We start from the raw sequence: 20257 nt of genomic DNA on the forward strand, positions 1-20257 counted from the left end.
GAAATGGGCAGTTGGGAGCTGGCCTCCTGACACACTTAATTTGTCCATTTAATCCCCATTTGCTCCCCACAGCCGGTCCCATCTGCTCACACATGTTAAAATTCCCCATCAGGGCCTTCAATTGTTTAGAAACAATAATCAAGAAAAAAATCAACAGGCACTTAGGGAGGTTTGAGTTAATAAAGAAGAGCCAGCATGGATTTGTAAAAGGCAGACTGTGTTTGACTAATCTAATTGAATTTTTTGATGAAGTAACAGAGAAGGTTGTTGAAGGGAATGAAATAAATGTTGTCTGTATGTATTTTAAGAAAGCATTTGACAAAGTACCACATAAAAGGCTGGTTGGAGAAAAAATTGGCTTAAGGACCGAAAACAGCAAGTCGTGGTAAATGGTTGCTTTTCAGACTGAAGCATGGTAGACAGTGGTGTTCCCCAGAATATCTGTGCTAATAAAATTTCAACATTTGCTGATGAATTCATCAAGATACAGATAGGCTAGCATAGTAGGCAGACAAGTGATAGATGGAATTTAATACAGAAAAGCGTGTGATAATGCATTTTGGCACAAGTGGTAGGGAGAGGCAATATAGACTTAATGGAAGAGTTCTAAAGAGTGCCGGGACAGAGGGACCTTGGGGTCCATTTGCACAGATCCTTGAAGTTGGCAGGACATATTGAGAGAGTAGTTAGCAAAACATATGGGAACTTGGGTTTCATAAGTAAAGGTATTGAGGATAAAACCAGGGAAGTTATGCTGAAACATTATAAAATTCTGGTTAGGCCACAACTAGAGCATTGTTCCAGTCTGAGGGGAGTTGGTGAGTGGGGGTCCTGCCTGTTCGGGTACCCTGTGCCCAAGAGAGGTCCCCAATCATGGTACTCCTCCACCCTGCCCTCCCGAACCCTGGACCCCACCCCCCATCTCTCACTGGGGCCTGACGAACTTCCTCCAGCAAAATCCCCCACTTACCTGGGTGTCTGGCTGCAATGATGATCGTTAACTGCCTGCAGTCCCAGCAGTGGCCACAGCTCTTGGCAGTGCTGCTGGGATTAGAGAGTTGTCAGCTATCTGATTGACTGGTAGCTCCCAGAGGCAGGAATTCCTTCCAGAAACGGGTGGAATTCTCACCCTGAGCCAATTAACAGCCGTAAAATCGGTTCAGGGTGACTCGGCCAAGCGGATGCAGGCTCTCCCCGACATTTAAGCTGGGAAGGGGTAGAGCCACTGCTTCCATGTAAACTCTAACCCTCTGACTCTTAACTACCTCATGCAGTTTGTTGATGGTTAGAAAATTGGGGCTAGAGGATGAGCTTATTAAATTAGACAATTTGATTGAGATGTTTAAAATTACGAAGGGATGATAGAGTGGAAGTTAAAAACTGTTTCAAGTGGTTGAGGGGACATGGATATCAAAGTAAATGTAGGAGCATTAGGACAGGGAGCAGGAGAAAGATTGGCTGGAATTTTATCTTCTTCCCCATCTCCTGACCCCTGAGCTGGTAGCTGGTGGGGGCACTGTGCCTGCCCACCTCTGGAATTTTACCAGTGGTGGGGTTGGTGTCAAGTGGCCTGCTCGTCGTTGGGTCAATTGAGACCCTGCAGTGGCTAATTTAAGTCCACTTAAGGGCCTTGTCTTGCCACCACTGGTATTTTACTAACAGTGGGTTGTGCCCCTGCCACATGAGAAAGGCAGCCTTGCTGCAGGCTGGATGGGTGCCTCCTGTTCTGACACCCTTGCCCGATGGAGGCTCACCCCCAACAGTGATCTCTGGCCCTGTTTGCTCCCTGCCATGGCCGCCAATTCACAGACCTCTACTCGCCCTGGCCAGGCCATGCCTGACTGGCCCTGGCGAAACCATCCCAATTACTCACCTCAGTGTCCAGTGACAATCCTTGTGGGGGACTGGCTGCAGTCGCAGCACTGGCCACTATTCCCAGTGGCGCTGCTGGGACTGGTGAGCTGCCTGCCATTGGCTTGGATAGCAGCTCTCAGAGGCAGGACTACTATCAAATAAGGGGAAAAGCCACAGCCTGAGCCAATTGACAGCTTAGCGGGTATAATAAATCAGGTTGGGGATCCATGGCCATGCCAAGGTGGACTTGCCCCTGATTCTGGCCATTTTTACACAGGTTGTAGAGCTGTGGAATGCACCAGTGATTAGTGATTGAGCAGAATAGCCAATTGCTGTGGCCAAAAGAACAGGTCAGAGGCTAGGAATAGTGCGATGAGTAACCCACCTTCTGATTCCCCAAAACCTGCCCACCATCTACAAGGCACAAGTCAGGAGTGTGATGGAATACTCCCCACTTGCTTGGATGAGTGCAGCTCCCACAACACCCGAGAAGCTCAACACCATCCAGGACAAAGCAGCCTGCTTGATTGGCACCCCATCCACAAACATTCACTCGCTCCACCACCGACGCCAGTAGCAGCAATGTGTACCATCCACAAGATGCACTGCAGGAATTCACCAAGGCTCCTTCGACAACACCTTCCAAACCCACGACCATTACCATCTAGGAGGACAAGGGCAGCAGATAGATGGGGACACCACCACCTGGAAATTCCCCTCCAAGTCACTCACCATCCTGACTTGGAAATATATCACCGTTCCTCCATTGTCGTTGGGTCAAAATCCTGGGACTCCCTAACAGCACTGTGGGGGAACCCACACCACATGGACTGCAGCGGTTCAAAAAGGCAGCTCAGCACCACCTTCTCAAGGGCAACTAGGGATGGGCAATACATGCTGTCCCAGCCAACGAAGCCCACACCTCATGAATTAATTCTAAAAAAAGATCATGCAAACATTTAAGCATCAGTTTGTTTGAAGGAAAGGGGCCGTAGGAAGAGGGTAGGCACATTTGAATAAGAGTTCATATGGTGAGGATAAAGACCAAATGGACTAGTTGAGCTGAATAGTCCATTTCTTTGTAATTTGTGTGTGTGTGTATGAATGTGTTAATTAAGTTTGATAGCAAACTGAATATTTATAAAATGTGTTGCAAATTTGGATTTGTATAAATGTCGTAATTTTTAATGAAATACAGTTGGCAAATTAATGAAATGATTTAAGTTACACGTAGTGGGTAACTGATTAGCTTAGTGAGTCACTAATTTTCACATTTTGTGAATAATTAAGCTCATTACAAAATAGCGATTAATGTATTGACTGGCGAGATGAGATCTGAAGTGTTGTTCACATACTAGAATTGCTGTTGGGTCGTATTGTATGAATCAGGATTTCTAATATAATATAATACAATGGCATTATTCCAGGTCTGCTCAGAATCAGGATCAATGGTGTCTCACTTGGGCAGACTCTGTACCTTTTGCAATCATGAATAATAATATCTAACATTTCAATAACATGATTTGGGGCTGTAACAATAAAAGTTCCATGTTCTGTAAGAAACTGGATATCATAGCTTTGTACATAAAGCATGTACTTTTCTCCAGTCTTCTGAGAAATGGAGCCGATAAACACTCTCGTTAAACAAAGTGAACGAGAAATAAACAAGCTGGTTTACTTCATAGATTCTAATTGACTGAACAGAGTAGTAATTCCAGTTATTTTAACTTCTCTAATGACACTTTCCACAATGATTAAGCATGATACACTAACTTAACTTGTCCTGGTCTACCTTATCACTAAATCTGTCCAGCTGTCATAATAATGGAAGCTCATCTCCCAGCTGTTTCCCTTAGCAGTCTTTTTCTGAATCACTGACCATGGGTTGAATAATATAGGAGTGGGGTGGCAGACGGCACTGACCCCCCCCCCCCACCCGAAACAACGTCAGCATGGAGCCAACATACTCCACGCTGACCCGCCCAACAGCCATAAAGTGCTGCAGGTTGGATTAGTGAGAGCCAAGTGGGACTTCCACCCCTCAATGGGAAGGAACTCCCACCCTCTTGAGCTTCTGGCAATCGGATTGGCTGGCAGCTCCATCAGTCCGAGCAGCCCCAGGAAGGCATCAGTGGCTACTGCTGGGACTGCAGAAGGGAAAGAAGATAGAGCCCCATGGATCCCCAGAGTAGGTACTTCCAGGGTAGGTTAGGGAGAGGGGCAGTGGGTGCAGGGGGTGGGTTTAAGGGACGGAACAGGAAGCAAGGAAGGGGGAATTTGACCAAAGGTGGGGGGCGGGGCGGGGCGGGGGTGGGGCGGGGGGGGGGGCACAGGGGGCGCCCTGCAATCAGCAAAGGGCAGCCCCTGAAAAGCAGCGACCGCGCCCCCCCCCCTCCCCCTTTCCCGCCCTTTAAAAGTTTAAGTTAAAAAATCGGGCTTCCCGTTCCCACCTTGCTGCCCACGCCAAACGTTTTAAAGTGTGGTCAGTATATTATTGGGGTCAATTGGCTTGCTAACCAGCTTAATTGACCCTTAATTATTCACTTAAATATGGCATGCAGGTGCCGAAATCGGCAGCCTGCCCACGCCCCATATTATGGGGGTGAGCTCGGGGGTGGGTGGGAAGGTGATGGGATGGGTTCCCACCCTAATTGACATGCACACCCCCCAACCCCCGTGGGAAACACGCCTGCCAGAGACGCATAAAATTAAGCCCCATATCTTAAGTCCTTTTGCTTTCTTCCTGGACAGGAAGTTTACTGTTCGATCTCCGACTCCTTTTCCTTCTGCACTTGGTTATCAAAGCTGTTTGTTAAACCAACCAGCACCTCCTGGATCAAAGCCCTGAGAGATTATAACCCACTTCTCTCAATATGAATGGACTCATCCCAATACGATGAGCTGGAATGGTTCACAGGAAAGGCTCGATGAACTTTCATTGTTTGATTTGAAGTTTGACCCAGCCTTGGCTTCAATACATATCTTTCCTCCTCACCCCATCCTTGCTTTAAAACATCGTGAGCGGAATTTGACATAAATGTAATACTAGAATATCAATCATAAGCCACATTTGTGGCTCAAATCAATAATGCCAAAATAAGAGATTCACTGAACTTTCAACCCAAGTTTTGTTGTGGCGCAGATGCTTTTACTCATTACTCTCCACAAGCATTAATTGTAAAAGCAATTTTAAAAATATGTTCTTTTTTCTCTCTCTCTCATTTGCTATCCAGTTTTAAAAACCTTTACTATGCTGTTCACCCAATTCCATAGAATTATTCATGCTACTATATAAATTTAAAACAGTAGGAACATTTGAGGAGGAGAAAAACATGGAGGCTTATTTTTGCTTGTGCATATACCCCTTTTTCTATCCCCCCCATTGTAATCTTGGCACATTCTACTTGTACCATTTTTTCCATTGCTGTTCACGTTTAATTGATTATATGCATATGACGAAGTGGAATGTTGCATGAGATGTTATAATGTGCTTTGGCAGAAAATGCATGCTACTGTTGGTTAAGATGCCAGCCTATTTTGAAACAAATCTTTATCTTTAATGTCATTTACAAAACATACATTTCAATTTGGTGTATATTTGTTAATGTAATATACTGTATTACATGTCCATATATTTAGGGCATTTTTTTTGGGGGGGGGGGGGTGGAATCTATAATTAAGTTCAAAGAATCCATGTCATGACAGCCCTAAAATCATCATGTGTAACCCCAGTTTGTATTCTTTGTAAAGTTGCATATTACTGACGTTGTTGACAATTTTACATCTGACAGAATTACATCTGACATGAAGTATTCTACAACATGTGCCTGAGATTTATTCAATTCTCTGATGTACCATAAGTGATAATTCCTTTATTTATGTCACTATAGCATAACTTTTTGGAATCATTTTCTTCATTCAAATCAAATAGGCAGAACTAAATTCCAGTTGAAAAATTGGGTCAGTTAAATCTCAAACAATGATTTTACTTCTTCCAGGTTGAGTAGGAACAGGGAATGGAGTAAGCATGTGTGATCTTTAGAAGAACAAACTGGTGTTTATGCAGTCAGATGAAATTATGGGGTCAAGGATAGTTGGACATCTGGAGCAGTGAAGTATTGGACTTGTCTTCACAGGCTTGGGTTTAAAATGTGAGATTCATCTGTTCATATTCTGCAACCTTCTCTAAATGAGCTTTGCCAGATTTCACTTGGATAGCTGGGTGGAGTTCCTTATTCAGGTTCAGGGGATGTTTAAAATTAAATAATCTCACATTATCTAAACAGCTGGTGTAGCATACAGCAACTCACTGTGGAGGACTTCATGTCCCAGAGCAATCTACTTCCTAGCTAGAGGAAGACTCTTAGCAAGAGAAAAAGACTGAAAAGAGGAAAACAAATGTCATTTTTTTGGTTAAAGAAAATGCTCTTCCCCTCATTTTAACATCCTCTGAGGCCTTCACAGAAATGTGCTTCATGCTTGAAGATTACACATTTTCCAAACTTGCATAATTTTTTATTTTGCTTTTTTCCTATACATAGAGGTGCAAATGCAGGCATGAAGCCCATGGATTTGTAAGTTGTTATCTTTGCATGTTTGAAAAAATGTTATACCATGCTGTGAATATCTACTCTTTTTCAGCTAAGAAGCTCATTTAAGCAAGCCTTTACGCTCAAAAAGGCACCCAAACCAGCATCCTCATATTCTGACATTGAAGAAATAGCAACACCGGACTCTTCAGTACCATCTTCCCCTAAAGTGCAACGTGAAGATGCAGATTCATCATCTGTCCCCATTAAACCATCGCATTCATCCACTGAGTAAATAAAGATTTAAATCTTTTCAATTTGTTTTCTTTACCAATTTATTAAGGGTTTATAAAGGCCATTAATGTGAAGATAATTTGTTGAAATGTCATGAAAATATGAAAAGAACAAATAGAGTGCCTTTCACAACCTCAGGATTTCACAAAGTGTTTTACAGTGAATGAAGCACTTTTAAAGTATAGTTACTGTTTTAATGTAGGAAATATGGCTGCCAATTTGCACACAGCAAGCTTCCACAAGCAGTAATGTGATGATCACCAAATATGCTGTTTTAATATGCTGGCTGAGGGATGAATATTGGATATGACACCAGAGAGAACTCCCTTGTTTCTCTTCCAGACAGTAGTGCCATGGGATCTTTTACATCAATGAGAGGGCAGATAATGTCTTATCAGAATATGATAAATTTTTAATTTGTCTTGCATGTTGATTTCACCCATCCCGTTTTTTTTTATTGGGATGTGGTTATCACTGGCAAGGCCAGAATTTGTTGCCCATCCCTAATTTCCCTTGAACTAAGTGGCTTGCTAGGGCATTTCAGAGAGCAGCTAAGAGTGAATCACATTGTTGTAGGTCTAGAGTAACGCAGGCTAGACCAGGTAAGGATGGCAGATTTCCTTACCTAAAAGATGTTAATGAATCAGATGGGTTTTTCCAAGAATTGATGATAGCTTCATGGCCATCATTACTGAGACTAACTTTGTATTCCAGATTTTATTAATTGGATTCAAATTCCACTAGCTGCCATGGTGGGGTTTGGACTCATGTCCCCAGGGCACAGGCCTGGACCTCTGGATTATTAGTTCAGTGATATTACCGCTACACCACCGTCTCCCCTGCCCCGCTCTCCCAATTGTATAATATGTTGAATCATAACAAATTTTACTTGCAGCTATTCAGGGTGGGTCATTGAATCCTTTCTCAAATAGGTCAGAAAGCTCTGTGAAATGGTAGAAAGTATTCCATAAGTGTGAAATTTTCCAAAACTTCCCTCATGTGAGTGCATGCATCCCAGGATGATGTACCAATTAAATGATATGCACTTGAAGGCTAACAGCTGTGGCAGGTAATATGAGTTAAGAGAGGGGTTTTAAGTAACAACAGTTTTGAGTGCTATAGAGGTTGTCGTTTTCATACATGTGTTCCCCTGACAGCCAGATACTGACAGAAAAGAAAATAGGGTATGAGTGAAGTAAGGTAGGGAGTCAAGGCTCTGTCAGTGGTGAAGGGTGTTGATTGGCAACAGAACTTTGACTTACCTTAGAAACTCTTGTGAAATCTTGAAAGCTCTTCAGGCAGCGTGTGGAAGTTCTTGAGGTGGTGAAGGTTGCATCCACTTTCTCTGTACATCCTAAACTATAGAATTGTATCATATATAGTTAGAATTTACAGCATAGAAAGGCCATTCAGCCCAACTGACCAATGTTGATCCTCTACATGAGTCTCCTCCCACCTCACTGCATCTCACCTTATCAGCATTACCTTCTATAATAGCAAAGCACTGCAGATGCTGGAAATTTGAAATTAAAACGGAAACTGCTGGAAATACTCAGGCCTGGCAGCATCCATGGAGAGAAAAACGGAGCCAACTCAAGTCAAACACAACTCCCCCTCAGAACTGAAATAAGGCAGAAATTAAATGGGAAGAACAAAAGGACTTCCACAGGGACCCTACTGACACTTCAGAAGCTGCTGTCTGTGTTGAATATTTCCCACTCCTATTCCTTTACATGGCTGGAGCATTTTCAATAGGTTAGAACTTTCCTTGCAATGAAGGAAACCTTGGACTGCTTTAAACCAGCCTTGCATAATAAATAGGATAAACATGTGACAGGATAAAGGCGGAGCCATATGTCCTTTCCCATTGTCTGCCTACCTATCAAATGGAAATCTAGCTCAACTCTAAGCTTTCTGCAAAAGCCCTGTGCCAAGTTGGTACCAGAACGTTTCACACTCCTTGACAGTGAAGGCAGGCTTTCTGGCAGCTTCCCAATGCAACAAATATTTTGTTATGCATACCCACTGTACCTACCTTCTGTAGGCTGCCCCATCAGAGTCCTCATCTGAATCTTAGTGCAGCTGAATCAATGTGTAAACTTGCCCTCCAGCGAGTGTTCATCATCACGCTCGTCGTGCTGTTCGTCCTCCATCTGGCGAGGTTGTGCCTCTTAGGAATCTGAAGGGAAAAAAAACAGAAGGGTAAGGTTGTGTTGCGGGAGGGTGTAAAAGTAAGAAGTGCACGCTTAAACCATCCATAGCTTGTAAATAACATAAGAAATAGGAACAGGAGTAGACCATTCGGCCCCTCGAGCCTGCTCCGCCATTCAATAAGATCATGGCTGATCATCTTGTGTTTCAAGTTCCACATTCCCGTTTAACCCCAATAACCTTTGACTCCCTTGTCTAACAAGAATCTATCTACCTCTACCTTAAAAATATTCAATGACCCTGCTTCCACCACCTTCTGAGGCAGATAATTCCAAAGTCGCACAGCCCTCTGAGAGAAAAAAATTCTCCTCATCTCTGTCTTAACAGGGCAAACCCTAATTTTAAAACAGTGCCCACTAGCTCTGGACTCACCCACAAGAGGAAACATCCTTTCGACGTCCACCTAGTCAAGGCCGTTCAGGATCTTGTACACTTCAATCAAATCACCCCTCACTCTTCTAAACTCCAGTGGAAACAAGGCCAGTCTGTCCAACCTTTCCTCATAAGACAACCCACGCATTCCAGGTATCAATCTAGTAAACCTCGTTTGAACTGCCTCCAATGCATTTACACCCTTCCTTAAATAAGGAGACCAAAACTGCACACAGTATTCGAGGTGCGGTCTCACCAATGCCTTACCTTCAGCTGCCAACACCTTAAGGTCTAGAATTTGCTCCCTAAACCCAGAGACCTATCTGTCTCTTCTCCTTGAATACTTTAAACGTTACAACTTTTACCAAACCTTGATTTACCTCTCCTAATCTCTCTGGTGTCCCTTGGTGTCAAAGTTTTGTTTGGTTACATTCCTGTGAAACACCTTGGGACATTTACTATGTTAAAAGTGTTATATAAATAAGTGGTTGTTGCAGTTAAGTCACAGATAAGCCATGATCACATTGAATGGTGCAACAGGTTTGAGGGGCTAACTGGCCCTACTCTTGTTCCTACATTCCCACAGATTGCAACACAAGTGTGTTGCATTTTATTAATGACGGCTCTCTAATTAAACTGACCGTTCAAGCTCGCAAGTTTCTGGCGTGGTGTGAAAGTGCTCTTGTTGTCCTGAGAAGAATAAGAACATGTTTTAATGCAGGGTCTATGACTCCCATGAGCCTGATTTGAAGGAGGTATCAAACCTACGGAATGAGCTATGGGATAAGGAAAGGAAGCTAACAGATATTCGCCTGGAGGCACTTAGTTCAGCTCACCAGCTGGAGCAGTTACGAGAAGCCATGCATAATATGCAGGTACGTCGAATATTGTGTAAGGGAATAGAACTTCTACAAATACTGATTGTTTGATTGCCAACAAATATTGTCTCACTGGGTCAATCTTAATCCTTATCTGGTTACTAAGTGCCTTCAAAGGTGGGCAAAGTTTGCTGCATAATGACTGTAACGTATGACATATGTATATGGATATCATAGATACATATTGTGTGAGAATAGTTAGCATTAAGAAGTATTGCCAGGCCTGTCACTTTGAAGGTGGAAACTTCTGGCATTTGACTAGCAGTCTGCCTTGCTGAAGGCCCTGTGAATCTTGACAACAGGAGTCGCTCTGCTCAATGGGTAGTTAAGCACAAACCTGCTTTTGGCAAGATTTGAGGGGCATGCTGATATTTTACACACCAACATCTGTGAATACCATAAGCATCTTTAGTTATCAAGAATCTGTTTTGCTTTACTAACGTCATTAGTCTACTTTAAGTTTTTCAAACTTGTTTAACATTATCTCATTTGTCTTCGGATATGTCATAGTCTTTATTATGCACTGGACGTAACACCTTGATAGAAGCCTGTGTACTGAAAATTAATTGTTATTGTTTTTGAAGTCTTTGAGACAAATAACTTTATGATCAGAGTAAATTATTTATAAGATTCGGATTGTAGCCGTAACACCACATAGTTCTAATTCTTGTTCTTAGGAGTATTTCTGAAAAATAATAAGTAATTTAAAAAGTTTGTTTGGAATGAAACAACCATCATTTGCAGATGCACCAGATGGTTGTGCGCTGTGCATCGCATGATGATAAATGTACTGTAAACATGTGAATGTTGTGAATATATCAGAAATGATTGCCAGGTTGAGACACCACAGCAGTGAGAAATTATAATTTTTAAAGGGAATTTTCATGATATGGTACTATTTTCCTTAAATTATCCATGTAATTAAAAGAACACTCAATCGGGGCAAACATGCCACAAGATACCTAAACCCCTGATCAAGTCTCTCAATTTCAATATATCCCCAAGGTTGCCTCACAGAAGAATCCATCTAAAACAACAACTATGTTCATCCCACATTAACAAGCTATTTTTAGACCCCTCATCTACCATGCACAGCTTCTCAGCTGAGAGAATGCTTGGGCAGATGCATACAGTCGCTTCCTGATTACTGAGAGTATTGCGAGAGTTGCCAAGATCAGATCACCCATTGGTTTCCTCCCTCCCATGAAGAAACATCTCTCCTTCACTCAGTACTTGACAGTCCAGATGGAATCAAGAACTTGCTGCGCAGGAAATTGTTGGCACAAAGTTACATCCAGTTACTCTTGTACACTATTACACCAATGACCATATTATGTCTTCTTTTGCCCAAAGTTATGCTCAAAATGTTGGAGCTTCATCGCATGTATTTCTAGCTGCTCTTCATGTGGCTGGTGGATGGATACATTGTTACTCACCACCTGACTGCAGTGCAGCAGTAAATGTGGTACCTTGGATGTACAAACCCATAGCAATTAGTTCCTATTTATTTATGAATAATGTACCAATATAACAGGCCACATGCACAATCACATTTTAAAGTACTGTACAATTAGATTAATAAGCCATAGCACTTTTTTTAACACTACTAACACCCTTACTAACATCTGGGGGCTTGTGCCAAAATTGGGAGAGCTTTCCCACAGACTAGTCAAACAACAGCCTGACATAGGGCAGAATTTTGCCCTTGGTGGGCGTGCGGGCCCCACCGGCTCGGCGGCGGGCGGACAGCCGGCCCCCGCCACCGAAATGGGGCCCGCCGCCATTTTGAGTGGGCGGGCCTTAATTGACCCGCCCAGCGGCCTGCCCAACAGGAAGCGCTTCCTGTGCAGGGGGGGAGAGGGAATCCCCAGCTGTCTCGAAAGAGCGCACTGCTCCCTGAGACAAAGTGCTGTCTCAGGGAGATTACTGACAGTGCAAAAAACTTTATAAATGGAAAAATTTAAAAATTATTAACATGTACCCCTCTTGTGACAATGTCACATGAGATGGGACATGTTAATAAAAAGGACATAAACTTTATTACACTTTTTAAAAACATACAACAAACCTCATCCCGCCAGTGAATGAGGTTTCATGCATTATCAGGAGCCCACTGGGGCTCCTGGCCTGCCCGCCAGCCTTAAGGTTGGACGGGCAGGTCTTTAATTATCTTAATTAGCCTGTCAATGGCCTGAATTGGCCATTGACAGGTCGGCAGCGGACAGCTGATTTTGCTGTCCACCCGCCTTCCTAAAAATTTAAAGGGACCGGGATGACGTCGGGAGGAACTTCCGAAGTCATCCTGCATCATTTTCCCGTCGGCGAGCAGGCCTTGCCCCCAAATCGCCGACGGGAAAATTCAGGCCATAGTCATATGCACCAAATCATACCTCACAGCCAATGTCCCAGAAGCCACCATAAACATCTCTGGGTATATCCTGTCCCACCAGCAGGACCGCCCCAGAAGAGACTCCAGCACAGTGGTATAGAGTCAGGAAGTTGCCCTCAGAGCCCTCTACATTTACTCCAGACCCCATGAAGTCTCATGCCTTGAGGTCAAACATGGGCAAGGAAACCTCCTTCTGATTACCACCTACCGTCTTCCCTCAGCTGATGAATCAATACCCCTCCATGTTGAACACCACTTGGAGGAAGCACTGAGGGTGGCAAGGACACAGGATGTACTCTGGGTGGGGGACTTTATTATCCATCACCAAGGATGGCTCAGTAGCACCAGTGCTAACTGAGTTGGCTGAGTTCTGAAGAATTTATCTGCCAAATTGGGCCTACGGCAGGTAGGGAAGCAACAAGTGGTAAAAACCTACTAGACCTTGCCCTCACTGATCAACCTGTTGCAGATGCACCTGTCCATGACTGTACAGGTAGGAGTGACCACCGCACCGTCCTTGTGAAAGATGAATTCCCATCTCCACATTGAACATACCCTCTATGATTGTGTGACACTACCTAAATCGGTTAGATTTAGAGCCAAAAGAGCAACTCAAAACTGGGCATCCATGCAGCATTGTGTGTCATCAGCAGCAGCAGAATTAGATTCAACCACAATCTGTAACCTCATGGCCCTGCATATCCCCAACTCTACCATTACCATCAAGCAAGGTGATCAACCCAGGTTCAATGAAGAGTACCAGAGGGCATGCCAAGAGCAGCACTGGGCATACCTAAAAATGAGGTTTGAGCCTGGTGAAGCTACAAGAAAGGATGACAGCGGAAGCAGCATGCGATAGACAGTGCTAAGCGACCCCACAACCAACTATCAGATCAAAGCTCTGCAGTCCTGCTATGTCCAGTTGAGAGTAGTGGTGAATAGAGTGGACAATTAAACAACTAACTGGAGGCGGAGACTCTACAAATATCCCCATCCTCAATGATGGGAGAGCCTAACGCAACAGTGCAAAAGACGAGGCTGAAGTATTTGCAACCACCTTCAGCCAGAAGTGCCGAGTGGATGATCCATCTCGGCCTCCTCCTGAGGTTCCCAGCATGACAGGTGCCAGTCTTCATCGATTCACTCCACTTGATATCAATAAACAGCTGAAGGCATAGGATACTGCAAAGGCTATGAGCCCTAACATCATTCCAGTAATAGCAATCAAGACTTGCGCTCCAGAAGTAGCGGTGCCCCTAACCAAGCTGTCCGAATACAGCTACAAAACTGACATCTACCTGGCAATGTGGAAAATTGCCCAGTTATGTCCTGCCCACAAAAAGCAGGGCAAATACAACCCAGCCAATCACTGTCCCATCAAGTCTATTCTCAATCATCAGCAAAGTGATGGAAGATGTCATCAACAGTCCTATCAAACAGCACTTTCTCAGCAATTATCTGCCCACTGATGCTCAGTTTGAGTTCCTTCAGAGCCACTTGGCTCCTGACCCGAGTACAGTCTTAATTCAAAGGTTGACAAAGGAGCTGAATTCCAAAAGTGAGGAAAGATTGACTGCCTTTGACATCAAAGCAGCATTTGACCGAGTGTGACATAAAGGAATCCTGGCAAAATTGATGTCAATGGGAATCAGGGGAAAACTCTCCACTGAGTGGAGTCATACCTTGCACAAAAGAAGATGGTTCTGGTTGTTTGAGATCAATTATTCCTGTTCCAGGGCATCACTGCAGGAGTTCCTCAAGGTAGTATCCTAGACCCAACCATCTTCAGCTGTTTCATCAATGACCTTCCTTGCGTCATAAACTCAGAAGTGGGGATGCTCGCTGATGATTTCGCAATATTCAGCACCATTCGTGAATCCTGAGATACTGAAGCAGTCCATGTCCATATGCAGCAAGACCTGGACAAAATTCAGGCTTGGGCTGATGAGTGGTAACTAACATTTACGCCATACAAAGCCTGGCAATGACCACCTCCAGCAAGAGAGAATCTAACCATCTCCCTTTGACATTCAATGGCATTACTATCATTGAATCCATCCCTATCATCATTCTGGGATTTACCATTGACAAGAAACTGAAATGTACCAGCCATATAAATCTGGTGGCTACTAGAGCCTTTCAGTAGCTGGGAATCCTGAGGCAAGTAATTCACGTCCTGACCCTCCTAAGCCTGTCCATCATCTACCAGGCATATGTCAGGAGTGTAATGGAATATATTCCTCTTGCCTGGATAAGTGCAGCTCCAGCAACACTCAAGGAACTCAACACTATCCAGGACAAAGTAGCCCACTCCAGTGGCACACCATCAACTACCTTAAACATTCACTCCCTCTGCCCCCGATGCACAGTGGTAGCAGTGGGTACCGTATAAAAGATGCGCTGCAGCAACTCACCAAGGCTGTCATGACGGCACCTTCCAAATCCACAACCTCTACCACATAGAAGGACGAGGGCAGCAGACACATGGGAACTCCAGCACCTGCAGGTTTGCCTCTAAGCCACACACTATCCTGACTTGGAACTATATCACTGTTCCTTCGCTGTCATGGGATCAAAATCTTGGAACTCCCTACCTAACGGCACTGTATGGACTGCAGCAATTCCAGAAGGCAGCTCACCACCACCTTCTCAAGAGCAATTAAGGATGAGCAACAAATGTTGGCCTTGCCAGCAATGCCAAATTCCCATTAAAGAATTTTTAAAAAAACACAAAATAAGAAACAAGTTTAAATATGACAATCTGATTATACTGGTTTTACTGCAGCCTTGAATTTCACATCCTGACTAATGCGTGAAGTTACTTTTTCTCTTTTGTGTATAATCTGCTTGAAACCAGAATACTGTTTGTATTGATGTTTACTTTTAAAAGTTGTGATGGTGTAACTGAGGTGGGAATTTTCTGTCCCTGCTATTTTTCTTCTGTTATATTTTGTGAACCAACTTTCAGAGGATTTATTTGCTGTTCAAGTGGAATTTAACCACTTCAAGACTGATCTTCATGTTTATGTGACCACAATTAAATATTTTAATCAGAATAACTAAGTGGGGGTAGATTTCCATCTTTACCATTTGGGTGGTAATCTGGCACATTGGATTGCCTGCCATTATAAAACCTACCTGATATCCATTTTAGTAGAATGAAAAGCAGGCCAGTTTTCCAGTGGTTGGGCTTTCTGCTTCGCAAGAACACCCCCCAAGCAGCAAAGAGGGAGAACGACCCCAAGGTTTTCTCAAAGATTGAAGTAATCTTTCATTTGAGAAACATTTCATTACAAAATCATTCAAACAAAAAGTTTCTAGGTTTGATTTTGTGAGGTGATAAAGTTACACAAAGCTGCATGAACAGCTTCTAAATACAAGTCTCCATGTTCTCCATTGGATTTTTTTTGCAAAGAGTAACATTTAATTTGTGAGTGGCAAATGTATCAAAACCGTATCAAAATGACATCGGAAGTGGAAATTTCAGTGATGAGTTGTGTGTTCTTTTCATGACTTGCCTGTAACCCCAATGTAAAATAAGGGGCAAATGTGTTTATTAAATTACTTTTACTTTTATAGGTGGAAATTGAGGCATTAAAACTGGAAAATGACCGTCTTAAAGCAGATACAGGTACTGGAGCTTCGCAGGCTGTAACATTATCGTCTGCCACTTCCTCACCTCGGCGATCATTAGGGCTCACCTTAGCTCATTCATTCAGTCTAAGTCTTACAGATTCTGTTGACCAAGGTAATGACGAATACACATTTTATACTACATTTTCATATGTTTGTCTTGAAAAGATCTTTGATATACAAAACAGAAAAGACTCTGAAATCCACTGCCCCACAAGGGGAATTTCATCAACTACAATATTATTTAGACTGCTGGAAATGATTTCATAATAAGGCCTTCACCTCTGGCATGTTATGGGAGTTTAACTTGGAAAACTGAAGTCTCTATCCCCCACAATTAGCAGTTGTCGTTCCTCCTGCCTCTTATTATTGTCACTTCTGCTTGGCCCCATTCTATTCAGTCATCCATTTGACTTATTCCTGTCTATCAGTCTGCTTAAAAGGTGACATTAGACACTGATGATAGGAACCTGATAGGATTCAAGTGTTCAATCACTTGACAACATTCATATCGCATGATTACCGTTTAGTTGGGAGTCTCCATAGCAGCTTATCATAACTCAAAGTGCTTCATGCATTGAATTATTTTGAAGTGCAGCAATTTGTATTCCAACCCATCCAATTCTCCAATATTCACTGCTTAGACGATCATGTACACTTGAGTATGGATCCTGTAAGATCTCCCCTTTTACTGTCTATGTCAATTTAGCTTCAGTTTAATGCCTCATCCACAGTGCATCTGTTACCTCAATTGAAGAAAAAGGTGAAAAAAGTTGCATGCATATAGTTCTTTATCAAATTTCAGGATGGACCAAAATACATAGCAACAGTAAATGCATTTCCAATAAATGAATCCCATGTAGGAATTGTCACTTCACAATTTCTTAGACACCCAAGGGAACAGCCGCCATTACAGCTGGCCTGATCTTACCGACTCTTTATGTTTCAATTCTGCTTTCTGTTGGGTGGCCAATGAGATGCTAGGAATAGAGTAAGCCAAATGCAGATCTTCAGGCCCCAAACCCAGTGTGGTGGCAGATTACTTGAAATGGGAGAAATTGAAAGAAAACGTCTTTTGTTAAGAGGGAGAAAAAGAAGGGATATTTATAACAAAATTCTGCTGGGCTTCACTAAATAGTGGATTCCAGCCTGACTGCGACTTTCATGTTAATGCAGGGTAGGTTTTGGTGTGCATTAATGTGAAAGTGGCAATATAACTGATGAGTCGTGTCACAATGTGACTCCCAGGCCTAATAAATCCAAGTGGTTTAAAACCTCCTCTAGAAAGTTGTTTTGACACAGGTGGAATATAACTCCAGTCAAGTTTATAAGTGCTCAGGGGACTTGGGTCTCCTGGCACTACATTAACTTGGTATTGAATCTTTTTTAATAATGTTGGAAAGGGTACAATTCCACCCATATTCTCATAGCATTTAACATAGCCACCAGGTGGAATTGCACATGCCTTTGGAGAACTCCCTCTTAAGACAGATTCTAAAAGACAGGCAAAAGTAGCCAGTGACAAAATCCCAACTTTGTCAGCTGCAACTTGCTTTCGAGTTTTGCCACTCTCAGGTCAGTAGTGAATTACAATGAAAAGAATAAAACAAATTTCAAATAAAGATGAATTTTAAAAATGTGTAAAAAGAACAGCAAGAAAAGAGAAACGGAAATGATAATTAAAGGAAAAAAACAATTTTAAATGTAAGAAAGGGAATATCTTGTATAAATGAATGTCAGATTCAAACAAACTCAAGTAATGACAGAGTCAATGAACAAGAGCAAAAAAAAAGCTATTTTAATGCTATCTTGAACTGGACTAGCTATATAAATACTGTGGCTACAAGAACAGGTAACTCACCTCCTGACTTCCCAAAGCCTGTTCATCATCTACAAGGCACAAGTCAGGAGTTTGTTGGAATACTCCACAATTGCCTGGATGAGTGCAGCTCCCACAACACCATGGAAGCTTGACACTGTCGAGAACAAAGCAGTCTGTTTGATTGGCACCACATCCACAAACATTCACTCCCACCACCAACGACGCACAGTCGCAGCAGTGTGTACCATCTACAAGATGCACTGCAGGAATTCAGCAAGGCTCCTTAGACAGCACCTTCCAAACCCACAACCACTAGCATCTTGGGAAGCAGACACATGGGAACACCACCACTTGGAAGTTCCCCTCCAAGTCACTCACCATCCTGACTTGGAAATATATTGCCATTCCTTCATTGTTGCTGGGTCAAAATCCTGGAACTCCCTTCTTAACAGCACTGTGGGTGTACCTTCACCACATGGACTGCAGCGGTTCAAGAAGGCAGCTCACCACCACCTTCTCAAGCGTAAGTAGGCATGGGCAATAAATGCTGGCCCAGCCAGCGAAGCCCACATCCTGTGAATTAATTTTTAAAAACCTGTATAGGCATGTTAATGTTAAAAGGATTTAAAATTTAACTTAAAACAAAAGTCTTCAGTACAAAATTTACACAGTATTTGCAGTAAAGGGTGCATTTTTGTCTTCATTCCTGGATGCAAAAGGGCCAGAATTTCACGAAGTTGGGCCAACTCCGGAAGCCTCTAAAAATGGTGGGTGGGACCAGATTCTGGGATCCTGCTCCATTTCCAGGTGTTGGTAATTCTCACTGGTAAGGGATAAGTGTGAGGGTAGCAAGCTCACATCTGGCGTCCCAATCTGGCCAGTTCCATTGCAGGGGTGGGCATCACAAACCTCACCGCCCCCCACAACAGTTTTTCTGGAGTCGGGCCAGCTTCTCATGGATACGTGGTTCACAACATCTCAGAGGAGTTGTGAACCATAGGGCAGAATATTTCGCTCAGGCAGGCATGCGCCCGACCCGAACGAGCGTAAAATGACGTGATGACATTGGGCGAGCATCATGATGTCATCGCGCATTCGCAAGATATTTTGTTCGGCGAGCACGCATGGCAGTTGGCAGTGCGCCCCCTCCCCCGACAATTAAGCAGCCTATTAAGGCCATTGAAGTCATAATTAAAATAATTTTTTTGCTGCCCAGCCAACCCTATGGTTGGCGGGCAGGTGAATCGGCCAGGTGGCTTTTGGGTTTTTAGCGAAACCTCATCCAAGGGTGGGTTGAGGTTTTGACCAGTGATTTAAAAAAAAATTCAAACTAATTTTTAACATGTCCCTGCTCATGTGATAGAGTCACATGAGGGGACATGTTTTTAACATTTTAAAATTCTTTATTTTTTATTTTAATAATTTTCAGCTCCCTGAGGCAGCTCTGTGCCTCAGAGAGCTTTTACTGCACGCACCCATGCGCGTGCGTGAACTCCCGCACTCACCCTCCTCCTCCTCTCTTACTCCCCCACCACCCCCAACCCCCCCCCCCCCCCACCCCAGCAGCACTGCAGCAAGCGATTCACGCTGGCTGGCTTTTAATTGGCCAGGCAGCATGAAATCACAGTTGGGACCCGATTGCAGGTGGCGGTCTGTTTTGCAGCCGCTCCTGTTCGCCCCTGCCGAGCCCGCCCAACAACCAGAAAATCCCGGCCATAGCCTGGATTCAGGAATCCTTTGAAAGGTATGTTTTAAAGATCTTACCCATGCCCGTTTCATGTCCACTCACCTAATATGCACTGTCACAGAACAATTGAGCCATATAATAATAGTGGCAAGACTTGAAATGCTGATGAAAAAAAAATCAGATATCTATTTTAAGGAAAAATGCTGCTCTTATAGCCCTATAAAAGTGTCAGTCAGACAGAGCCATTATATTATCGATAACAGAAGCTTTGCCTCATTTTGTATCTCTTAATCTTGTCCAAATAAACCTACAAACATTGGAAAAAAACAGTTCAAAGAAAGAATAACTTATGATAACCTCCATAAAGACCTCAATAAATCAAGGCAAACACTCCACTTCAGCCTATGAAAATGGATCCCTGCTGAGCTAATCCACTAGTGAGTGTTAGAGCTCAGCCAGGCATTCATAATGGAACCGTATCAATGGAAACAGATGTGCAGACATCTCTTTCTCCAGACGGCCTGATTATGAATGCTTTGTTGAGCTTACTTTGCTGGAACATAGAGAGAAATACAGGTGGAAAGTATT

General features: G+C 43.2%; 1 protein-coding gene across 6 annotated transcripts in view; it reads left to right on the forward strand.

The window, feature by feature from the left end:
- The window catches only part of LOC144683562 (neuron navigator 1-like), a 725427-nt gene that overhangs the window by 644252 nt on the left and 60918 nt on the right, over positions 1-20257 (forward strand). For all 6 annotated transcript variants that reach the window (XM_078546698.1, XM_078546702.1, XM_078546700.1 and 3 more), the window contains 3 exons: positions 6496-6674; positions 9982-10135; positions 16107-16275. In XM_078546698.1, coding sequence (XP_078402824.1) covers positions 6496-6674; positions 9982-10135; positions 16107-16275 — 502 coding nt within the window. The remainder of the gene's footprint in view (positions 1-6495; positions 6675-9981; positions 10136-16106; positions 16276-20257) is intronic.

The sequence above is a fragment of the Cetorhinus maximus genome, chromosome 8 (assembly GCF_964194155.1).
Source record: "Cetorhinus maximus chromosome 8, sCetMax3.hap1.1, whole genome shotgun sequence".
NCBI lineage: Eukaryota > Metazoa > Chordata > Chondrichthyes > Lamniformes > Cetorhinidae > Cetorhinus > Cetorhinus maximus.